The sequence below is a fragment of the Sinohyriopsis cumingii genome, chromosome 2, assembly GCF_028554795.1.
Source record: "Sinohyriopsis cumingii isolate HCF-2022 chromosome 2, ASM2855479v2, whole genome shotgun sequence".
In the NCBI taxonomy this organism is placed as follows: domain Eukaryota; kingdom Metazoa; phylum Mollusca; class Bivalvia; order Unionida; family Unionidae; genus Sinohyriopsis; species Sinohyriopsis cumingii.
In genome coordinates, this window is record NC_142962.1 from 161,964,460 (window position 1) to 161,984,321 (window position 19,862).

General features: G+C 37.0%; 1 protein-coding gene across 3 annotated transcripts in view; it reads right to left on the reverse strand.

Annotated features, from left to right (window-relative positions):
• The window catches only part of LOC149806226 (WD repeat and FYVE domain-containing protein 3-like), a 413,256-nt gene that overhangs the window by 39,247 nt on the left and 354,147 nt on the right, over positions 1 to 19,862 (reverse strand). For all 3 annotated transcript variants that reach the window (XM_089951178.1, XM_089951177.1, XM_089951179.1), the window contains 4 exons: positions 18,078 to 18,232; positions 16,973 to 17,065; positions 5,065 to 5,298; positions 4,697 to 4,819 (listed from right to left, as the gene is read on the reverse strand). In XM_089951178.1, coding sequence (XP_089807304.1) covers positions 4,697 to 4,819; positions 5,065 to 5,298; positions 16,973 to 17,065; positions 18,078 to 18,232 — 605 coding nt within the window. The remainder of the gene's footprint in view (positions 1 to 4,696; positions 4,820 to 5,064; positions 5,299 to 16,972; positions 17,066 to 18,077; positions 18,233 to 19,862) is intronic.

Consider the following 19,862-nt stretch of genomic DNA (forward strand, 5'->3'; position numbering starts at 1 on the left):
GGTTTCATTTTTGCCACATCTCAATACTTCTTACATAAGTCTCGTACTATACTTAGTTTTGGTTTTCTTTTGGCCACATCTCAATACTTCTTACATGAGTCTCATACCATACATAATTTTGGTTTTGGTTTGGCCACATCTCAATACTTCTTATATGTGTCTCGTATCATACATAGCTTTGTTTTCATTTTGGCCACATATCAATACTTCTTACACGAGTCTCGTACCATACATAGTTTTGGTTTTCTTTTGGCCACATCTCAATACTTCTTATTGAGGAGTATTATAGAGCTTGTATGGTAATTACATAACCACCTGAGGTTTAGAGATTATATGGTAATTACATCACTAATTGAGGCTTAGAGATTATATGGTAATTACATCACTACCTGAGACTTAGATATTATATGGTAATTACATCACCACATGAGGCTTATAGAGTATATGGTAATTACATCACTACATGAGGCCTAGAGATTATATGGTAATTACATCACTACATGAGGCTTAGAGATTATATGGTAATTACATCACTATATGAGGCCTAGAGATTATATTGTAATTACACCACTACATGAGGCTTAGAGATTATATGGTAATTACATCACTACCTGAGGCTTAGAGATTATATGGTAATTACATCACTACCTGAGGCCTAGAGATTATATGGTAATTATATCACTACATGAGGCCTAGAGATTATATGGTAATTACATCACTACCTGAGGCTTAGAGATTATATGGTAATTACATCACTACCTGAGGCTTAGAGATTATATGGTAATTACATCACTACCTGAGGCTTAGAGATTATATGGTAATTACATCACTACCTGAGGCTTAGAGATTATATGGTAATTACATCACTACCTGAGGCTTAGAGATTATATGGTAATTACATCACTGCATGAAGCTATTATAGTAGTATCATCTGCAAGTAAGTCTGCGTTGTGTGCTGTCCTTAGAGGAAGGTTATTTATGAAGGAAAAAAAGGAAATGGGCCTAAAGAAGACCTGTAGGGAACACAGTGATTAATTTTCATTGAGCTAAATTTAATACTTCTGACAGAGATTATTTGCATCCTATTAAATAAGATTTATTTATAGCCAGCATGATTATAAACAATTCAACTTAAGCTATATGAGCTTTTCATTGACATGGCATGAAAAACAACAAAGACATTAAATCAAATATGAGTTTGAAAGACACAGAAACATGGCATAATACATAGATACAATAGGACAAAACACATAGTACATAACTTAAAATGAGTTTGAAAGACATACAAACATGGTATAATACATAGATACAATTGGACAAAACACATAGTGCATTACTTAAAATATGAGTTTGAAAGACATACAAACATGGTATAATACGTAGCTACAATAGGACAAAACACATAGTGCATTACTTAAAATATGAGTTTGAAAGACATACAAACATGGTATAATACGTAGATACAATAGGACAAAACACATAGTGCATAACTTAATATGAGTTTGAAAGACATAGAAACATGGTATAATATGTATATACAATTGGACAAAACACATAGTGCATAACTTAAAATATGAACAAGCAGAGCAGGCTGTAAAAAGTGAATTTAGTATTTAGGTAACTAAAAAAATCACAAGAAAGGTCAGGATCTTAAGGATGCAAAAAAGTCTAGGTAACTTAATTATACATTAAAATCAAAATTTTAGAAACACCAAAAATTAGGACTAAAAGCATGCCTTACTTACAAAGTAAGGAGTTAACATTAGGACACTTGATAGTACACAAGACAAGGACAGATAACAAAAGGTAACTCAAACATAGCAGTTGTCATCATGGCAGGAGAGAGTGTGTGGTTTTTTTTGTTGGGGGTGGGGTAACATTATGTTTACAGTCTTTACCATTTCAGGATAAAATTATTAATCTAAATGAATTTGATCAGTCTCTAAAGTGATTAGGTATCTCATTCCATAGAATGGCATCAGTCTCTAAAGTGACTAGGTATCTCATTCCATAGAATGGCATTGGTCTCTAAAGTGATTAGGTATCTCATTCCATAGAATGGCATCAGTCTCTAAAGTGATTAGGTATCTCATTCCATAGAATGGCATCAGTCTCTAAAGTGATTAGGTATCTCATTCCATAGAATGGCATCAGTCTCTAAAGTGATTAGGTATCTCATTCCATAGAATGGCATCAGTCTCTAAAGTGATTAGGTATCTTATTCCATAGAATGGCATTGGTCTCTAAAGTGATTAGGTATCTCATTCCATAGAATGGCATCAGTCTCTAAAGTGATTAGGTATCTCATTCCATAGAATGGCATTGGTCTCTAAAGTGATTAGGTATCTCATTCCATAGAATGGCATCGGTCTCTAAAGTGATTAGGTATCTTATTCCATAGAATGGCATCGGTCTCTAAAGTGATTAGGTATCTCATTCCATAGAATGGCATCAGTCTCTAAAGTGATTAGGTATCTCATTCCATTGAATGGCATCCGTCTCTAAAGTGATTAGGTATCTCATTCCATAGAATGGCATCGGTCTCTAAAGTGATTAGGTATCTTATTCCATAGAATGGCTTCGGTCTCTAAAGTGATTAGGTATCTCATTCCATAGAATGGCATTGGTCTCTAAAGTGATTAGGTACCTCATTCCATAGAATGGTATTGGTCTCTAAAGGGATTAGGTATCTCATTCCATAGAATGGCATTGGTCTCTAAAGTGATTAGGTATCTCATTCCATAGAATACAGCTGCATATCTAAATTTACCAATGTTGAGGTTTTCATTCTTAGGAGAAATAAAATAACTGAATATCTAAATATTAGACTGACTGTGTTTAAAACATATCAAATTATCCAAACACAAGGAAGCAAATTCATACAAAATTTTTAAAGTATCTAGAACCATAGCACCTTCAGGGTTGTCATTTTTGCCTTAAGGAGGAGTTTATAATAACTGCTTCTGTAATCATCATACAAAAATTTCAGAGCAGGCTTTTGTATTTTTTAAAATTTAGTAGTATTCATGTCATTGTAGAAATTTTAGGCAGAAATGTAAGGGCAATGGAATGAAGTTGAAATTGGAAAGTATAAATGTATGTAAGATTGTCAGTTTGTTGAGTCTAGTTAACTTCTGGCCAATATATTTCAAGAGAGTTGCTCTGAAGCTTTCCTAAGGAGATTTTGTATGTGAATCAAACTGCAGTCGAAAGTCAATATCAATTCCCAGTAGTTTAAAAATTTCTTCATATCATATATTTGGATGCCATATTTTATGTCTGCGTGTGTGTGTGAGAGAAAAAGAGATGGGGAGTTAAAAGTAATAGTTATCTGCAATAAATATGCGTAAAATGTGACAGAGTGAAAAGAAGTCATCTGCAGTCTATACAAGACAAGGGATTGATTTCACATCTCTCTCTCTCTCTCTCTCATGTTAATGGCTATATGTGCCTGTAAATTTCTTTCTACACAAACATCTGGATGACTTTCATTGCTTTCACCCTCTACCTACCCCGCATGGAATGACAGATGTTAAATTACATTTTCTAATAATGATGCAATGACTTTATGCAAAAGACCTGACTATAGCAGTAATATCATTTCCTTTAACTATAAAACACAATACAATAATGAATCAATCTGAGTGGAAACTTTTTTTATGGAAAAGATTGATCATGTTTTGTAGGTAGTATTATGTATATCCATTTGTTTTGACTATTCAGTGGAAATAGAAAGTGCTCATGGGAATATAATATTATTCTGGAACTGTTATAAATTATTCAAACGAATTCTATAATTACAGACAAACAAGCCATACAGATGCATTGAACTTACAGAATAAAAGCCATACAGAACTCAAATCCAAGTAAACATATTTTTTTAAACATTATACTTGCCAGGTAGGCCCAAACTCCTACCGACAATTACAAAGGTAAAGCACACAACACAAATTAAATATTCATAACACGACACACTGTTAATAGGGAGATGTGATGTTTGCAACGTGGCTACACAGTGTCAAAAGAGATATAATGGTGACATGTCAACAGTGTCAAAGGGAAATGTGATGTTTGTGACATGGCTACACAGTGTCAAAAGAGAGATATGATGCTGACATGTCTACAGTGTCAAACAGAGATGTGATGTTTGTGACATGGCTACACGGTGTCAAAAGAGATAGAATGGTGACATGTCTACAGTGTCAAAGGGAGATGTGATGCTTATGACATGTCTACACAGTGTCAAAAGGGAAATGTGATGTTTGTGACAGGTCTACACCATGTCAAAAGAGATATGTGATGCCTGCAATATAACTGCACAGAGTGTAAACATAGAAACATGTGACAAGACTTATGTCAATATATAATCAAACTAGTGACAAGGCTACACATTGTTTACAAAGAGATAACACCTGTGGCATAATAACACAGTGTACACAGTTTTATCACACATCTGCCATGGCTATACACAAAGTATAAACATAGAGTTGTCATACCTGTAACATATCTACACAAATTGTCAAGACAGCGATGTCTTTGACATGGACAGAGTGCCAAACGAGAAATGTCATACCAGTGGTATGTGGTATGATTATACAGCATTAACTGAGAGATATTATACCCGTGACAAGGTCACATGAAGAGTCAACAAATATGTGTCATACTTGTGACATGATAACACAAAATATTAATATACCTGTGACATGGCTACACAGAGAATCTGCTGGCTCCTGATAGAGGCTGTGTTCACACAGGCAATCTCCTCCATATTGATTGACCACAGATGGAGATATGTCCCTGCACAGGTAGCTATGTCTCCCTGGAATACACATAGATTGCTAACATGTGAAAGAAAACATGTGGCACCCAATGCTATCAAACTTTCAGTACATAAGGATTTAAAATTTTCACTGCAATTACTTTCAAAACATATTTTTTAAGATGAGGTAATTCAACCTTCAGTTTCTTGATACTACACTACCTGTAGTAAAAGAATCATTTTCATTGAAAATAATTTCTGTCTGTCACTATGCAAGCAAAATCATTCTGAAAATGATAACTTACAGTTAGCTCATTGATGCACACACTGGCAATGGGAGCAGAGTGTCCACGCAGCTGTCTGACATACACAAGCCTCATCAAGTCCCAAATGATGCATGTGCGATCATGTGACCCACTCACAATGATGTTGTATGCTGGAGAGGCAGCTACACATGTCACAGGTTCCGTGTGACCATATAATGGGGCTTTCAGTACCACCCGTTTTTCTTTAGGGATATGTTCCCATACATTGACAACCTGTGATGAAAAAGAAAAATCACTTGTTATTCACCCTACTATGGCATTACTCATTTCTGATAATCAAAGAAAATAGCAAATTTCACATGACATGTGCAGTAAAGTTGACCCTACACATTCCCTCCCAATCTGAGAACGACTGGATGTCCTAACAAATTCTCCTCCATTCCAAAAACCATTTCATAACTCCAAACATTCTCCTCCGTTCATAAAACCATTGCATATCTTTACAGCTTTATCTTTCTCCACAAATTCCTTTCCATATATGGAACAAATGCATGTCTCAACACACATTACTCTATTTTGAGAAGAAAAGCATGTCCCTGTACACATTTGCCTCCATTTCTAGAACCAATGTATGTCCTCTTTACACATTCTTCTCCATTCCTAGAAACATTCCATGTCCCCACATACATTGCACTCCATTCCTAGATCCTTTGTTTGTCCCTAAGCAAACATTTCACTCCATTCTTAGAGCCACTGCATGTCCTCACATACATTCCCCTCCATTCTTAAAATAATTACCCTTTAGCCCAAGCCCAGGTGACAATTGACATCAACTGTTATACATACATATATCTAAAACCCACCCTCAAATATATTCCCAAGCTTAGCAGTAGATGGTTGTTGCAGATGCATGGAAGACCAAGCAGGAAGAAATTACTGGAGACATGTATAATTCTGTTAACCAGGAGATTAACATAGAGACAGAGTAGATTGACGAAAAAGATAAAGAAGTTGGAACATGCGCTATAAACTCATGTAAATATGATTTGTCTGTTTGTGATGTTACTTTTGTCAGCCTCTGAGTTTATGGGGCAAGTGAAGGAAACCTCAGCAAGGAAAGTGAGGATCAGAAGTGAATAAATTCCTACAGGCTGATAGACATCAACCATCAAGCTTCTGTTATAATTTCTGTGGAGTTTTCATTCCAAGTATTTTTCCATGTAGCAGAAACATGCCGATTTACACAATATTTTGAATTTAGTACATGGCATATTCCATTTGGAAAAACAGGTGATGTGGGACAGTCGTGGCTACTTGATCTGCCCTTCCATTACCTCTAAACCAATATGACATGGCCAACAATAGCACAGAAAACTTAGATTACATGAGCACATTATGTTTGTGTAATATCTAGGATGGGTTATCAGATTTAAGATAAAAAGGAAAACCTAAAAAAATGAAATGTGTTCTTTTAATAGTTTCCATGCAGTTAAAAGTTATTATTATGGGTGCACTTTCTGTCGAAAAAAATGAGATTGATTTGGTTACCAGCTCATAATAGTGTCATGAGGTGTTGGCAGTTTTAACTCTGTTGTGAGCTTTCAAATCATTTGTATGCAGAGAATATAATTACAATAGGAGGCACTTATTTAACTGAATTTACTCTGAACAAGAAGAGAATTTGTTGTTATTTTTTTTAATTGGCCAGAAACAAATATAATTTTTGTGGTGTTGACAGCAAAGGTGGTGATTTTGAAACAGAATTTTGTAATATTTTAGTATTTCCAATACTGATGTTTGTTGTTTCTATCTAAGGATGAATTTGTAAGCAAAATGGTGGAATGATGGAATTATATATGGTTTTTGAGTGTACAAGGTTTGTTATTTGGGACTAAATAAAAATATGACACTGTATATGGAACAAAATGGATTTGAGGATTGTTTATTCAAGAGCCAATTTAATCTGAGATAAAATTATGGCTCATTTGCTTTAACATATAGGCTTTCTGAAGGGAAGTTCTAAATGTACCTTGACTTAGTCCCTGATTGTGTATCAGTCTAAATGTACCTTGACTTAGTCCCTGATTGTGTATCAGTCTAAATGTACCTTGACTTAGTCCCTGATTGTGTATCAGTCTAAATGTACCTTGACTTAGTCCCTGATTGTGTATCAGTCTAAATGTACCTTGACTTAGTCCCTGATTGTGTATCAGTCTAAATGTACCTTGTCTTAGTCCCTGACTGTGTATCAGATCATGCACTGGAAGGCAGATATTTCTAATGACTGCATAAAAATGGCAAGACCATCCCATCCACTCCCCAATCTGTGTTTGCCATGACCCATAACCATCCAGGCCTATTTTACATTTGTTCCTGACACATCAAACATGTATAAGGGGAGTAAGTTTACAGGTGAAAATAAGCCCTAAAAATCTGGTCCTCTCCACAAAAGGGATAAGACAACCATCAAGACAGAGCTTCTGGATCATCATGTATTTGATTTCACTGGCAAAAGTGTGACAGTATCAGTTAATTACAAGTGATAGAACCGGGATCTCAAACCAGAAGATTTTCAAGTAGATTTTTTATTGGCAAAACATTTTACATTCTTCATGGGGACTGAAAACCAATTTTTCCTAGTAAAATATACCCATTCGACAATATTTACCCAATCATAATACCTTAGGAAAACTATCACTACCTCACAAATCCTGCTCTCCCAGATACTACTTTTAGCTAAAGGGGGCTAAAAGTTATCTGCCAACCTATCTGGCGGTTGGGCAGAGTGATTTCTACTTACATATAAGACTTTGACTGCTCATTGTGAGAATATCTCAGTTATTACTGGTGTGGAGGGCATGTTCCCTATATATGTAACTGGGGAGGCTGGGAGGGTGTATATGTATTATGATTGGGTAAGTATTTTCGAAGAAACGTGACTAGGAAAAATTGGTTTCTTCTTTGAAAATGTTAGCCAATCATAATACTTGAGTAGAATAGGTAAGAAGTGGAGGGAGGTACATCCCCTTACAAGGTACATCCCCTTACCAAAGAGATACCATCTCTGGTCCCCTAAGGCATTGAGACAGCTTCTAGGTAACCCAACTGGAGTAGACTCCATCTGTTGGGACACAGCTTCAGAAAGGGAAACAATTTCCCCTCGCAAATCCAGCGGAAGTCATAAAACTGCATCTTAGGAAGCTGTTGATCGATCAGGAAGGAAGACCTGTTGAGTTGTGGATATAGGTCCTACCAGAACGAATCAGCCTCTCTGGGATGTCAGATTTTGGAGATAAAAGCTAGACAATGTGGACTCCAATCGCCTTTCCACACGTTGACTGATGATGGTTAGCGAACAGTTCCGGTCTGATGCTAGGTTGGAGGCAACTGCTCGAACCTCTTGAGTCACAGTGTGTAAAATTTCATTGAGCTGGGGTTATTTCCCTATATGCTGAGCGAATAATTGCTGTACTCCAGGATGTGATATTTCGTTCTGATGGATACTCCTGTCCATTTATGATAAGTAGAACAAGGCCTGATCTCTCTCGATGCAAGGGCTCTGTTCGTATTAACGAATCACCTGAAAACCCAGACTGTGTCTTGTAAGTGACCTTTAGTTGATGTGTCCAGATGAGATACAGAGTTTGCAACAAAAGTTTAGCTACCCATGGAAGACAGACAGTTCTCGGCGATGAAAGAGGATGCCGTCATGAATAAGACTGGCCCGTCTTGTCAGAGCTTGCATGTAAATCAAGTTTGCTGATAAGACATGTGTCTCAAGAATTCTGCCTGCAGCTGCTAATGCCATAAGGAAGCAGGTCTTGTAAGAAACAGTGTCAAAGATGCCACTGGAAATGGTTCAGGTGTTTTATCCAGCCAGGTTAATACCCAAGATAGGGTTAACATTTTTGGCCATGAATAATTAAAGTTGGTGAGAAGGTTGGATAAGTTCTGGGTTTGTCCGATATTCTCTCTCCGAGGTTGATGAAAGGTATCAGTTATCATGGCGCATTCAACCTTTGACTGTACTCTGTTTTAATTTGCTCTCTTCAAACAACCTGAGGAAGAAGTAAGCTATCTGCAGTATTGATGCCTGAAGAGGTAATATATATTCATTTGCGCACCACTGGGTTAAACTGTGCCACTGACTTCATATGCTTTCGGAGTGGTGTGCTGTTGCCCCTAAGCGATCATCTCCACTACTGTTTGCGAAAATGTTTAATTTGTACGGCCTGTTTGAGATGATCCAGACATAAAGGTTCTGGGTTCTGGACAAGGATGAAACAACTGCGTCATGGTTACATGATTAAATGAAGGAAAAACCTGAATCATGTGGGGTTTCCAGTGCAAGATTGATGAGGTAGTTAATCCATAACTCCTCCTGATGGAGTGTTGCAATGAGAATGAGGCTACAGGCTGATTCCCTTGCTTTTTGTATCACTATGGAATCAGAGGTTTGGGTGGGGTTGGTCCAATCCAATGATAGGGCATTCACTGCCCAAGCTGTTGGGTCCGTGATGGGAGAGACAAAGGATGGGGTTTTGACATTCCCAACTGTCACAAACAGGCCCACCAATAGCTGGTCCCATCGGGTACAGATCTGAGTGAGAACCAAGGGATGGAGAGACCATTCCTTCTATACTAGCTGATTGCTCTGTGATGAAGGGTCGGTCAGTGCACTGAGGAGTCCCAGGATATGGTGAATCTGTATGGCTTGTTCAAGATAATGCCGTTTCAAAAAGTCCCACACCATAGCGCAAAGATCTGGGGACAGAGGTCCTCCTTGCTGTTGAAGATAAATCACCATTGGAGGATTGAGTTCCTCCTTGTTGTTCAAGATTAATCCCACACCTGAGATAAGTCACCACTGTCAGACAGAATGAGAACTCCATGCCATCTAAATATTCTTGCCCCCAATGAAAGACTTTAACAATGGCCATCCTCTCCAGAATTAATGATATGAATATGTCATTCCTGGTAAGAGCCTTCATATTTGCATTGGTACAGACTGTAATCTCTAGCGGGTGGATGCATACCCGCCATGAGCAAGGTTAGGTTGCTCCCAATTCCACCGATGGTGCCACAATTGGGTGCAGATTTTGAGGATGGTTCAGTGGGCAAAGAGGACTCCATTCATGCAGATAAAAACAGAAGCAATGCAGTAGAAGGCCACCTAGGACCATGGCGTCCGCTGCCAAATGAAGCAATTCTTAAGTGGATAGAATTCCTTGAAAGTAAAGTGCTACCATGGGTCGTTTCAATGCCCGATCCTGAGGAAGACAAAATATAGTGTCTGTGTATTGAAGTCCCTCCTAGGTAAACAAATCGTTCAGGTGCTACTAGGTTGGATTTTTCCTTGTTGATGAAAACTCCTGACTGGTAACAAGGGTTAACATGACTGGTCAGAGCTAACTTGCTGATATTGTTGCAGGACGTTGTCCAGTTAACTTGGTGTTGTCACCTTAGAAATGGCCCAGATATGTGCCATTGCTCAATTCATCAGGCAAGGGAAGACACCAGGGCCGATGTTAAGCCTCAATTGGGGTGCCCTGAATTGAAAGATGATGTTGTAGGTGGAGAGCAGGAACATCCTGGGAGCCTTATGAATCAAGACATGAAGGTATGTGCCGTCTAAACCCACAGTAATGGCCAAGTCTTCCTCGACGTACCCTGGCTGTTATTGATTGAACATGTAATATTGATATTTGGCCATTAGTGATCTCAAGTATATGGCCTAGTCCATTCATAATGGAAATAGGCCATCAGAGTGAGGAGGATATCATCAGGATTATCAGTTGAGATGGGTTATGGTATATCTGATCTATGTAACTTGTCCATATGCCTGCTGAATGAGAGAGGACTTTTCTGTTTGTTAGCTCTGTCCCATTCTGTAGGAGTTATCAAGCTGGACACCGAGGTGCCAAGGTAGTGAGAGTTCCAAAAATGATGGGTCCTTTGGTGGTGACTTGGGTCTTGGAGTTGTTTTTCAGAGTGTTCAATGTCCAGAGCTTCGTGGCTAAAGGGAAAGCTGAATTATCTCCCTTGTTCCCATAAAGATTTACACTGAGGAAATAAATCAGCATTCAGACTGGTGACATCTTTGGTCTGAGCTGTATGTTGTTTGTGCTTTGCCCAAAGATCTAATGTGTAAGACAAAATAGAGCAAAATGAATAAAGCTGTAGCCCTGCACCTGTCTAAAATGCAATGTCTGTGCAGAGCTAAATCAATAAAAGGGTTACCCAGAAATTGATAAGTCTAATAAAGCAAGGAAGCATACAGGTAAAATCAAAAGACAATACCACTTGTTTATAAATCGGTGTGCCAACACACGTGATGTTTGAATACCGTGTGGGTGCATAATTTTACCCTGGAAAAAGTGATAACAGATGATTTCAATTACAATGCTTACCTGTAAGTAGGGTCCAGGATGGCCTGTACAGGTAGAACCATTGAAGCATGGTGTTCCAAGGCTGAAAATACCACGGTAAAAAAACTCAACCTTATATACTAGAAAAGACAGAATTATAGATATATGAGAAGTTCTTCTGAGCATGAAGACATGCACACATGTATATAATATAGCCTGAAAATAACTTATGAGTGTGTGTGTGTGATTTGGATTTTAACGTAGCTTTAACAATTTTTCAGTCATATCGCTATGATGTCTGGCAGTTTATAGTGATGTCTAGCACTGGGACATCATGCTGCAGACATGTAGCATGCAGCATGTAGCATGATATCCCACCCAGTCACATTATCCTGAAACCAGGCTGACCAGTCCTAACACTAACGTCTTAATGCTGAACGCAAAGCGAGGCAGCTGTTAGTACCATTTTTGTAAGTCTTTGGTATGACTCGGCCGGGGATCGAACCCATGACCTCCCGCATCCGAGGCGGATGCTCTAACCACTAGGCCACTGGAGCGGTCGTAACTTATGAAGTCGTATAGGGTACAAGTGGAAGCCACTAAGTGGTCAATAAATATGATTTAAAGTTTATGTATATAAACAGGACTCAAGGGTTGCCTATAGAAACATGCATGTGCAGGAGGTGACTGAATAAGCCATGCATAGTTCTGACCTGTACTTGACCGACAAGAATGGAAGAAATACAGAAATGTACCAGAGTGTCCATATTACAACAAAAAAAAACTTTGTGTAAAAGGGGATTGAGGCACTGTTATAGAGACATACTTCCGGTGCAACAAAATCCATTATGAGGCAATACTTGTAGGAAACATGGCCCAGAGACCACCTGTGTAAGTAAAGATGGCACACAGATGCTACAAAAGCCTTGGATAGGAACTCTCCAATAGGTACCTGTTTGTAAAGGAATTACACATATATAGGAGTTATATGAGCACAAGAGACTTGCACGTATGAATAAGTATAGCACAAACTGACTGTGAAGTCGCCTAGGCTCCTAAATCTGATGATGACAAAGGGTGACAACTTGTCAAGGCAAAACTTTGTCATGATAGAAAGAGAGTATAAGCTGGAAATATAGATTGGTTATACTTCATTTGAGGTAAACAACTCCTCCTACTTCAAGTGGTATATCTTCCACATAGCTTCTGGCTTTTTTTAGGTCTCTTGTGACGAGAGCGTGCTTCTTGGGACGAGAGCGTGCTTCTTGGGACGAGTGCGTGCTTCTTGGGACGAGTGCGTGCTTCTTGGGACGAGTGCGTGCTTCTTGGGACGAGTGCGTGCTTCTTGGGACGAGTGGAAGTAATAACTGGGATATTCTTACACTGTGCAGCCAAGTCTTATATGTAAGGGGAGATCACTCTGCCTGACCATCAAATAGGTCGGCAGACAAGTTTTAGCTCCCTTTAGCTAATAGTAGTATCTGGGAGGGTGGATTAGCGAGGTGGTGGTAGTTCCCCTAAGGTATTATGATTGCGCAATGTATTTGAAGAAGAAACAAATAAGTGGGGTTTAATGTGCCATAATATGTATTCTCTTTACAGCATAATATGTTACTACTCTACAGTCACAAACTAAGTAACAGAAAAAAGCATAACAACAAATTTTGGAAAACTTAACAATCAAATTTAATTATCCAAGTCATAAATGAAAAATGTGAAATGAACTTACAGTATTATGAAGTGCATCCAAACTAATCCTTACAAAGGTTTATGAAAGTCCTAAATGAATGAAAAGTTCCTTTAAAATTAAAAACCGGAAATGTACTGTTCCTCTGAGAACAGTGACATTCTCAAGATGGCATTGTATAGAATTCTTTAGAAATAATTTAAAACAGTTCCAGAATAATATTATAGTCTAAAAAATGAGCACTTTATATTTCCATTTAATAGACCAAACACATTTTTCCTGTTGAATAATATCTAACAACAACATAAAACATGTCTGCAGACATACAATAGGAACACAAGAAATGACAATGACTCCAAATCAGAATGAAACTGATTGCTTATTTCTCTCTTTGTATACACTGTCTGTTGCAAATATATTTTGCAATAGACCCAAAGTTATAGAATACAAGACTCATTTTGCATCCAACTTTCCTCTTATGTGGCCAAGCCAAACCAATGGAAAGTTACCGAATCCTTCTAGAAATATCAAAACCCCATCAGCCAATGAGAAATTAAGCCATAGGTGTCATTTAAGACTTATTATTGAGATTATTATTAATAACTGTCAATACATACAAATGCATCTATTTATAGCAATACTATACTCTTTAAGATATTCAGGTCAATAGGCTAAAGATATTCTGTATAATTTACAGCCATGAATAAAAATGATAAAAAAGGATAAATTCATGTACCAAGAGGTAAAAAAATGTAGATATACACAACAATAAAACAGTAAGTTTAAATGTAGATATGCATACAAAAAATAAAACAGTAAGTTTTGAACATAAATCTGATTTTGATTCTGAAATATTATGGTAAGTCAGTATACTATTAATAGCAATTTTAATTTCCTAATTAGATTGCTGTCTAGTGACCACTGAAGACATCTACCATGATCATTAAGCATCACACTTGACAAGCTCTCAATAGTTCTCTATCCAGATTAACCCCTGAATCTAGTTGTATTTTGCAAAGAATGTATAATGTCCTCTCTGTATCAGCATTAGAATGTTGTAATGATAGGACAAATATGTTTAGCCTGCAAAGAACATCCATATAATACATGCTGTAACTGGGCATAAAAGACAAAACAATAAAAAAAGTACTTCCATATAAATACATGCTGTAACTGGGCATAAAAGACAAAACAATTAAAAAAAGAACTTCCATATAAATACATGTTGTAACTGGGCATAAAAGACAAAACAATTAAAAAAAGAACTTCCATATAAATACATGTTGTAACTGGACATAAAAGACAAAACAATAAAAAAAGAACTTCCATATAAATACATGCTGTAACTGGGCATAAAAGACAAGACAATAAAAAAAGAACTTCCATATACATGCTGTAACTGGGCATAAAAGACAAAACAATAAAAAAAGAGCAAACTTTTCTATGTTATAAAAGTAGAGGAACTATAATGAGTTGATCAAACTAGAGATTTTCTTTTAGTTTTCAGATATTTTTAAAAATACAATCATTGTTCTTAAATTATTCCTCACAAGCTATTATTAATGCCTACCCTAAATGATGGTCATGGTATGATGCCTACCCTAAATGATGGTCATGGTATGATGCCTATCCTAAATGATGCTCATGGTATGATGCCTACCCTAAATGATGGTCATGGTATGATGCCTACCCTAAATGATGGTCATGGTATGATGCCCACCCTAAATGAAGGTCATGGTATGATGCCCACCCTAAATGATGGTCATGGTATGATGCCCACCCTAAATGATGGTCATGGTATGATGCCTACCCTAAATGATGGTCATGGTATGATGCCCACCCTAAATGATGGTCATGGTATGATGCCCACCCTAAATGATGGTCATGGTATGATGCCCACCCTAAATGATGGTCATGGTATGATGCCTACCCTAAATGATGGTCATGGTATGATGCCCACCCTAAATGATGGTCAGGGTATGATGCCTACCCTAAATGATGGTCATGGTATGATGCCTACCCTAAATGATGGTCATGGTACATACTCTAAGTTTCATCATTCCAGATATAACTGTGTTATACTGGAGGTAAGAAATCTGTGTGGTTTTGAGCTAAATGTAAAAAGTTCAAATAAGCCTTTAAAAATGTGATATAAGTAGGTCACAGTAACAATCCTTTGTTGTAATGGGGCGGTACAATAAAAAATGCATACAAACATCTAGTTTGATCATTTGGCCATGAACAGTGCTTGAGATTGATCCAAGTTGGTGAAGCATGAAATATGTGTCACAGAGACCCATTTTCTGTGATGAAGGTGCAGCAACCATGATACAACCCCTCAGGTTGCATGATTTTAGGTATAGCAAACAGTATGTTTGAATGGTTAAAAATACCTACCTGGTTATCATCTAAACACAAAAACTAAAACTTAACCAGTAAAATGCGAAATGTAGGACACAGTAAGTTTCTTTTGTTGTAAGAATGAGCTATTAACAGTGATGCATCCATTCATCTAGTTTGATGATTCTTACATGAATGGAGCTGGAGAAATAAACCCAAAACATACATGCAACCAAAATCATTGAAGCATGAAATATAGGTCACTATAACCTACTTTTATGATGGGGGTACAGTACTCATGAAGATGAATCCCCTCATCAAGAGTGCAAAAGAACTTACTTGGTCCTGAGATAAATGAAAAACCTTAAACAAAGCCAGTAAAATGCAAAATGTAGGTCAAAGTGGCCTCCTTTTGTTGAGGGGAGTCTTACTAAAAGAGATGTATGCAATCATCTAGTTGATAATTCAAGAATGAAAAGAGCTTAAGAAATTAACAAAAGGTACAAAATGTAACAAAAGGCAGTAACACGTGAAATATGGATAACAATGACTTGATCTTGTAACGATGGTGTATTACTCACAAACTTTAATGATTCCTGGTATTCAGTATGTAACATTTATAAAGTATGCAAAATACCTGTGGAAAACTTAACCAGAAATGTACATAGCAATGTCAGGCCCCATTCCATGATGTAGGTGCTATGAAACCCACTTTAAACTGTTGTTTAGGACAGAGGAAGAATGGCTGAAATTCAGTAACACATGTATAAACATTTTTATTTAAAAAATGCACTAAATGACCAGATACATGCAATGACACAACTCGTGAATACCAACCCCATCCCAAGTCATATCCCCATGATGAATTGACCAGATAATTACACAGATGTCATCTTTTAATTACTGGATGACTTGACACTTACAAAGATGGTTCCCTCAGTGATTACTGGATGACTTGACTAGACACTTACAAAGATGGTTCCCTCAGTGATTACTGGATGACTTGACTAGACACTTACAAAGATGGTTCCCTCAGTGATTACTGGATGACTTGACTAGATACTTACAAAGATGGTTCCCTCAGTGATTACTTGATGACTTGACTAGACACTTACAAAGATGGTTCCCTCAGTAATTACTTGATCAGAAGATGACACAGTTCTGTTATGTAGACACTTAGACAACTGGTTCTCAAAGTGATAACTCCACCAGTTACTTAAACAAATGGTTCTTCAGGTGATGACTAGAAGATATTTACACAGCTGGTTCCCCTAGCAATGATATAAACAGTCTAAACACCCAAGCACTTAAACAGCTGCTTCCCCTAGCAATGATTTAAACAGTCGAAACACTCAAGCACTTACACAGCTGGTTTCCATGTGATGACTTAAAGAGTCTAAACACCCAAGCACTTAAACAGCTGGTTCCCCCGTGATGACTTAAACATTAAACATGAAAGCACTTACACAGCTGGTTCCCCTGTGATGTTGATACTTAGACTGCTAGTTCATTTCTTGAAGACCTGATTTGCCCCCCTTAACCATGTACTTACACAGCTGGTTCCCCCCGTGATGAAGATCTTGCTGTTTGGACAGGCTGCACACAGTATCTCTCCATTGTCCAGCCCTTCAAACACCACAGTTGCCTGAAGCAGAAGAAACATATTTAACTAGATATTGATTTTAACATGGTTTAAATGAAAGGGTATTTTCTTCTTTTTAATGTACAGTAGCATCAGGGGAAAGGACACAAATTCAGCACAAATTGATTTCATTTCTTAAATCTCGGGACGTATGGCCTGGTACAGTGGCCCCGAGTGGTCTAAAGCGCTCTCTGTTATGGATCACTGCCATCTCACCTCGGTCTGAGTGGGTTCGAATCTAGGATTCAGCTAATAGGGGTATGTGAGAAAGCTTGCCAGTAGCTTCTCGTGAGTTGGTGGTTGGACGTTCTGGTACAGGAATTTTTTTTCTCATTTTAACATGTCCAATATATATGGTACATACATTATTACATAAATTCAAGAAATACAGATGACCATTTGAACTGGCTGGACAGTATTACCATTATAGCACAGATTCACAAGATGCAGGTGGTAACCTGGAGAGGTTTAACTTTATTCCTATTATGTCATAGAGCCATCAGCAACAGATGGCCATTTGGATGGACAAGGTGGATTGTAGTGACATTATTACATCAAGTCAAGAGAGACAGACAGCCATTTGGACAGGTTGGATTGTATTATTATTATTACATTAAGAGATGCATGACCATTTGTACAGGTTTGACTATATTTCCATTAATGTATATTTGTTACTCTTTTACTCCCTTTCAGATAATTGCTTTTATCTGAGTTACTTTTATCAGTATAATAAAATATCTAGAATCTTTAGATTTTGTAATCATGTTACATCTAAAGTAATATGGTGACAAGGCAGCCATTAATTAAAGTTTATTCTGACACTTTCCCAAAGCAATGGGTTACTGAATATCTACTCTCAAACATCTAGATATTGTTGTTGTACTGAACAACTAAGCCATTAAATCAGCAGTCAGTATAAATTGACATATAGTTACAGTTCTTAAAAAATAAAAGTTTTTATATATTACATTCCTGGCCTACAGATAAATGCAGCCATTACTGTGATTTGATATACCTTATCTGATTCATAGTTGCCTATACGTATACTAAGGTCAGTAAATCCCCAGGCAAGGTACTTGGTGTAGTTTGGAGGTATCACCACTTTGTTTTGATCCACAGCCAGCAGGTATTTTTCACTCTGTAGAATCTGACCAACAGGCCCCTTGAGCTCTGCAAATAGATTATATATAGTGGGTAGGAACAATGTATCTATAACTCTTACTATGAATACCATATCTAAACCAAACCCCTTGAGCTCTGCAAATAGATTATATATAGTGGGTAGGAACAATGTATAACTCTTACTATGAATACCATATCTAAACCAAACCCCTTGAGCTCTGCAAATAGATTATATATAGTGGGTAGGAACAATGTATCTATACCTCTTACTATGAATACCATGTCTAAAGCTAACCCCTTGACCTCTGCAAATAGATTATATATTGTGGGTAGGAACAATATATCTATACCTCTTAATATGAATACCATATCTAAAGCTAACCCTTTGACCTCTGCAAATAGATTATATATAGTGGGTAGGAACAATGAATCTATACCTCTTACTATGAATACCATATCTAAAGCTAACCCCTTGACCTCTGCAAATAGATTATATATAGTGGGTAGGAACAATGTATCTATACCTCTTACTATGAATACCATATCTAAAGCTAACCCCTTGACCTCTGCAAATAGATTATATATAGTGGGTAGGAACAATGTATCTATAACTCGTACTATGAATACCATATCTAAACACTATAAACTGCCATACTGCAGACATCGTAGTGAAATGACCGAATTGTAAAAGCTATGTAAAAGATCCAAATCACACACATATTCATTTTAATATGAACTCTTTGAAATCAAAGTAATCTGGCATATAGTTTTAAAAAACTGCCTTCCTGGGTATGTTGAAACAGAACAGCACCAAGTTCCTCTGAAATTTTCTTTGCATTCAAGGGCAATAAATTGTTTGTTGTATTTTACTAAACTTGTTGGGTTCTCTTTTTGTTATATAGTTTAAGACCACAGAGTCATAACAATTTCTGTGTGCATCTGATAACTACCAACAACAGGTAAATATAAATCAAATTCTGTGTGCATCTGATAACTACCAACAACAGGTACCTATATTTCTGTGTTGGAGCACAAGGTCAGAATAAACTATCTACACATGTAGTAACAACCTTATTACACTAAAATCAATGATTTTCTGTGTGGATGGTTTAAATTCTGGAAGACTTTTTAAGGCTTTTTTTGAGGTCTTATATATCTTATACTAAGTGAAAGCTTAAAAATGGTGTTAGCTAGCAGTTGTCAAGGGGTGGTAATGGGTAAGAGTTTCTTTCCTTTGTCTATAAGATACAATGACAGAAAAGATGAATTGTTTGTCTTTTGGAAAGGCTTAATTCTGGAGGTAGAAAGCTTATTTTTATAAAGTTATTGTGATTGGGGAATCTATTCAATGGAGAAACACCCCAAAATCCATAATGTTGTGGATATTTGAAAAATTTAAAACTTTCAAAAAACTGTTGAGACATCAAGTGAAACCAAACATTAGTGATAATTCTATACATCTGGTCAAACCTTTAAAAATGACTTTCAAACTTCTTTCTAAATAAAACTATTTTAGCAATGTGAAATTCATGAGTAATGAATTCTTTTTTTTATAAAAAAAGATAAATACAAATGTGTCCAGAGGACACAAGATACCCCACAATATGGTATAAGCAATAGCTCTTGGATCAATTTCTGATGGGAAAAGGTGGAAATAATACTTGGCTTGATACAGTAC